Here is a 5308-nt window from a genome sequence, read left to right on the forward strand (position 1 = left end):
TGGGCCCCCCCCCCCCCCCCCCCCTTGCCCACCCCGGGGTGTTCTGCGTGTTTGTCCTGCTTTCCACCCGCATACTTTCCACCTGTCCTTTCCTCCTCCCCAGGGCATCATGAATGAGGTGGAGCTGCTGAGGGCGCTGCGGCACAGAAACATAGTCACATACATAGGTGGGCCCAGGGTGTTGGGCTGGCCTGCCTCGCACCCAGCCGTCGGCAGCCTGGGCAGGGTGGCGGCAGTGCCATGCTGCGGGGAGGGCGGGCTGAGGCGGTCGGCGGGCCGGGCGCCTGCCGCTCCTGCCCGCTGGGCTGGATGGGCTGGCGCGAGGGTCTGCCGCAGGCCGCGTGGCCCGCCATCGCCGCCCGAGTGCGGGAACTCCGTCGTCATTGGTTACGGGTGTGTCGTGCCGTGTGGTACCTCAAACACACTGCGCACATGGTACCGCAGGATCCTTCAAGTCCAAGACCCACCTGTACATCATCCTGGAGTACATGGAGAACGGGGCGCTGAGGTGAGGGGTGGGATACCCCCCTGGATACCTCCCGCGCTTTCCTCCCTGTCGTCCCATGCCTCTTGGGCAGCTGGCCCTGCTTTCCGGTGGCCCGTCGGCTTGGTAGCCGGGCCAGGGCGCCCAGCTAGGCAAGGCCTGCCTCTGCGTTGGCACACCCTGCACGCCCCGGCTGGGAGGGAGCCTGCCGGACAGCCAGGCAGCAGCGTGCCCTTTACGCTGCACATCACCCACACAGCCATGCACACCCGCACACACACGCCACGCCTCTGCGCCCCTGCCCCACCCATCTACTACCACTGAGCGGTACCATCACACGTACCGCCGCCCACCTCCCCCGCAGCTCCGTCATCAAGGCCTCCAAGTTTGGGCCTTTCCCCGAGCCGCTGGTGGCGGTCTACACCCAGCAAGTGCTGCAGGTGGGCTGGGGGTAGGGTGGGGCGGGGTGTTGCCGGGCTGGAGGCAGCTTCGAGGCAGCTTGAGCTGGCGGAGGTGCCACGGGGGCAGGCGGTGGGGACAGGTGGGGTCAGGTGGCGCGCAGGTGGGCTGTGGGAAGGTGCTGGGGGTGCTGCCGCAGGCTGCTCTGCCGCTCGCTCACCCTCTGCTCTATTCCGCCTTTCTTCATTTTCTTCCTTTCCTTTCTTTTTCCCCTCCTTTCCTCCAGGGCCTGGCCTACCTGCACGACCAGGGCGTGGTGCACAGAGACATCAAGGCAAGCAGCGGGCTGTGCCTGTTGCTTTCTCGTGTATACAGCCGACATATCCCTCTGCTCTGCTGCCTGCTGGTGCCGCCCGATGAGCCCCCGCGCATGTTTGTTTTGTGCTGGCTGAACAATGGTTGCGGGGCCAGGTGGCGGGCCGTGCTGCACATGCCGTGTTGGGCATGCTGTGCTGAGCATGTTGTACCACACCCTGCGCCCCATGCCGCGCTGCCAGCAGGGCGCCAACATCCTGACCACCAAGGATGGCCTGGTCAAGCTGGCGGACTTTGGGGTGGCGGCCAAGGTGGGCGCGCCCGATGGCTGGCCCGTGCTTTCTTCCTCAGTTGGGACGAGGGATTTGAGAAGTGGGGCCTGCAGGCGGCCTGCCTGTGCTCCCTTCCTGCCGGTGCTTTCTTCCCGTGTTTGGGGCGGCACGCGGGGCAGGGGTGTGCAGAGGGAATGGCGGCAGGTCGGCCCTGCCTGTGCCGGCTTTCCGTGCGGCGGCGGGAGCACTGGGAATTTCGTGCAGCTGCAGACACAGCGTGGCGACGTGGTGTGTGTGCTGCGGCGGCATGAGTGCAGCAGCTGGCTGTGCAGCGGATCGGCAGCTTCCTGACAGCTGCCCACCTACATGAGCATGTACCGCATGTACCGCAGCTGGCTGAGCTGGAGGAGGAGGGGCGGTCGGGACGGGAGGCCTCCCCCGTCGGCACGCCCTACTGGATGGCGCCAGAGGTACTGCTGATGTACCGCCGCTGTACTGCTGATGTAGATGCTGCACTGTGCACTGCGTTTTATCCGCCGGCCTGGCAGCCCCCTCCCCGCCGGCCCGGCAGCGTCCACCCCACCCCATGCCCCAGCCTGCCCGCCCCTCACTTCCCCACTCCTTCCGTTCCTCCTCCTGTCTCTTCCTCCTCAATTTCTTTCGTCCTTTCCTCCACGCTGCCCCCTCCCCTCCTCCCAGGTGGTGGAGCTGAAGAGCGTGACCACCGCCTCCGACATCTGGTCCGTGGGCTGCCTGGCGGTGGAGCTGCTGACAGGTGGGTGGTGTGCATCGTTTGCTGTTGCTTTGTTTTGTGGCGGGGTGCGGTCGGGTTGGGTTGCCTTGCGGTGGGGCTGCTGGCAGGTGGGAGTTGCTCGGCGCTAGCGCTGCGCTGCTTTGTGCTGCTGGGCACTGCCGGGCTGCCTCTCGCGCTCGCCCGTCCTGGCTCACGCCGCCCCCGCCGCACGCCCACTCCATCCTGGCCGCCTACATACCCGCGTATCTACCTGTATACACCCCTACAACCACCTCTCTCCCTCCCTCCCCCCACCCTGCCCCCCACCTGCCCCCCGCAGGCTCTCCGCCCTACTACGACCTCCAGCCCATGTCTGCGCTGTACAACATCGTTCAGGTGGGAGGGAGGTGGTTCTGCATTGGTACTGTGGAGCAGCGGTGGGGGTGGTGCTGCGGTGCAAGGATGGGGCAGTGCTGCGGTGAGCGTGGCGGGGCGGCGGCGGTACTGTGGTCCAAGGGCAGGGGCGGCGCTGTGGCGGACGTTCACGGTGGTGGCGGCGTGCTGCAACCTGCCGCCCGGGTTTGCGTGAGCAAGTGCCAGGCTGTACTCAGTACAGGCTATACCAGGCCCTTACACACAAGCTTGCCCCTGCCTGCCCGCCCGCCGCAGGACCCGCACCCGCCGCTGCCCCCCGACATCTCCACCGGCATGCGGGACTTCCTGCTGCAGTGCTTCCGCAAGGTGGGGTGGCTGGTGTGTGGATGGGTACCCACCGGTGGGTGTGGTGTGTCAGGGTGGGCGAGGGGCATGGTCGTGTGTGTGTGCGTGTGTGGTGGGAGGGCTGCCGCACACACACGCGCACGCGCGCACACACACACCGGCACCAACACACGCCCAGACACGTCCCCACACACTCACCTCCCTCCCGCCCTGCCTGCCCCACCCTGCACCCGCAGGAGCCGGCGGCGCGCCCCACCGCCCGCGCCCTGCTGCTGCACCCCTGGATCACCTACAATCGCCGCACCCTGAAGAGCTCTTGGTCCCGCACGCGCGGAATCAAGGCGCGGGCGGCGGCGAGCGGCGGCGGCGGCGGCGGCGGCGCGGGGGGCAGCGGCGGGGGGCCGCTGGCGGGTGGGTGGCAGCGTCTGCACCCGCCGTCGTGCCGTCCTTCTTTGGCTGCCGCTGCGTGTTTCGGTGTCGTTGCTCTTGTGATTTGGCTGCCCCGGCATGATGCCTTGGCTGCGCTGCGGAACGTCAAGACTGGCTGCCAGCTGGCTGGCGGCTGCGTAGCTGCCGACCAGCTGCCACCCGGCTGCCACCCAAGCCCCTGCACGCTGGCTCCCCATAATCCTGCAGAGGGCTACACCAACGTCAGTACCGTGGTGGAGCGCATCCTGCAGAACGGCGCCAGCGACGGGGAGTCCGGTACCGTGGCGCCGCCCTCCACCGCCTCCAGCCTGGCAGGCGGCGGCGGCAGCGGCGGTACCAGCGGCAGCGGCGGCCTGATGAGCGGCGGGCTGAGCAGCGGGCTGGGGGCTCTGAGCGGGCTGGGCGTGGGCGCGGCGGCGGCGGCGGCCGCTGCAGCGCCAGCAGATGCAGCGGCGCCGCCAGCGTCGGTACCGGAGGATTCCCTGGCAGCCTTCGAGCAGCAGCACGCCGCCACCGCTGGCCCGGGGGCCAGCCCCAGCGCCGCCGCCGGCTCCCCAGCCCACCGGAGCAGCTTCAGCGTCCCCGCAGCCCTGGTTGGCGGCAGTATCGGCAGCGGTACCGGCGGCGGCAGGCTGCCAAGACCACCTGCCTTTGGGTCGGTCGTCAGCGTGGCGTCCTCTGAAGGGCCACGCGGCGGCACCCTGGCAGGGCAGGCGGCGGCGGCGGCAGGAGCGGCGGGCGCCGCCGCTGCCGAGGAGGCCGGTGGCGGCGGGCCGGCAGCAGCAGCGGCGGCAGGAGGAGCGTCAGGAGCGCCGGCGGGGCCCTCCCCAGGGGGCCCGCGCCACCGCCGGCTGTGGAGCGGTGCGGTGGCGGGGCCGCCGCCACGGGGCGGTACCGTGGGCCCCGACTGGGGGCTCCTCCGCCCGCCACCGCAGCAGCAGCAGGCGCCGCAGCAGCCGGCGCTGCCGCAGGGGCAGGGGTGGGGAGACCCCGAGCAGCAGCAGGCGCAGCAGGCACAGCAGCAGGAGCAGCAGCAGCAGCAGCAGCAGCCTGCGCTGCCCTCGGTTGCAGAGGAGGCGGCGGTTGCGGCGGTGGAGGCTTCAGCCCACAGCCGGCAGGAGGCGGCCGAGGCGAGCGGGGCTGCTGCTGTGGTCTGCCTGCCTGCCTGCACGGGCCTGCTTGCCTCCCTGCCGCTGCTGCTGCTGTGCTTTCCTGCATCCCTGCCTGCTGCCGCTGTGGCGGCCTGCTCCCGACGCCCAGGGGTCTCCCATCTGTGCGGCCGCCTTTGCCGCCCCCACCACCCCGCCATGTCCCCCCTGCCATCCCTGTGTGCTGCCTGCCGCCAGCCGCGCCGCCGACGCGTGAGCCGCCCTCCGTTACGCCCCTCACACACACACTCTCACACCACCACATACACGCGCGCCACCACCACATTCCCAGCCCCGCCACCACACATGCACACACACACACTCACACCACCACACACGGTACCACCCACCCCACCCCCCTGCGGTACCGCAGGTACGGCGCCAGGTGGCGGGCATGCGCATCCTGTCCTCCGCCCCGGGCGAGCGCAGCCTGCAGGCGGAGGCGGCGGCGGCGGCCTCCTGCCGCGCCCTGCTGGCGCCGCTGGCACGCGACGGGCAGGTGGATGGGTGTAGGGGTGCTGGGAGGCGGGGTGTGTGTTTGCCCGGGAGGGAGCGTGCCACGCCATGCCTGCCCACTCAGCGCCGCCCACCTGTGCACAACATATCACAGCATCGCACATTTGCAGCGCAGCGCGCACGGCAGCTCCAACCGCTGGCCTTTACACGCGGCGTACCGCCCCCCCGCCCGCCCGCAGCTTCGCGGCGCCTTCCTGGCGGCCGACGGCGCCTCGGCGCTGCGGGAGCTGCTGGACAACCCCACCGACAGGGTGTGTGCTGTGTGTGTGCTGTGTGTGGGTGGGTGGGTGGG

At 70.2% G+C, this 5308-nt stretch overlaps 1 protein-coding gene across 1 annotated transcript in view; it reads left to right on the top strand.

Annotated features, from left to right (window-relative positions):
• CHLNCDRAFT_140983 (hypothetical protein) overlaps nt 1-5308 on the top strand; it is a gene marked incomplete at both ends in the record, with an annotated part of 13497 nt that overhangs the window by 1575 nt on the left and 6614 nt on the right. Inside the window, 13 exons of the mRNA XM_005843422.1 lie at nt 104-167; nt 445-508; nt 849-924; nt 1170-1250; nt 1444-1509; nt 1863-1940; nt 2170-2245; nt 2544-2599; nt 2873-2944; nt 3160-3334; nt 3560-4503; nt 4874-4999; nt 5196-5267. Of these exons, the coding sequence (XP_005843484.1) occupies nt 104-167; nt 445-508; nt 849-924; nt 1170-1250; nt 1444-1509; nt 1863-1940; nt 2170-2245; nt 2544-2599; nt 2873-2944; nt 3160-3334; nt 3560-4503; nt 4874-4999; nt 5196-5267 (1950 nt within the window). The remainder of the gene's footprint in view (nt 1-103; nt 168-444; nt 509-848; nt 925-1169; nt 1251-1443; nt 1510-1862; nt 1941-2169; nt 2246-2543; nt 2600-2872; nt 2945-3159; nt 3335-3559; nt 4504-4873; nt 5000-5195; nt 5268-5308) is intronic.

Source organism: Chlorella variabilis, assembly GCF_000147415.1.
Source record: "Chlorella variabilis unplaced genomic scaffold CHLNCscaffold_30, whole genome shotgun sequence".
In the NCBI taxonomy this organism is placed as follows: domain Eukaryota; kingdom Viridiplantae; phylum Chlorophyta; class Trebouxiophyceae; order Chlorellales; family Chlorellaceae; genus Chlorella; species Chlorella variabilis.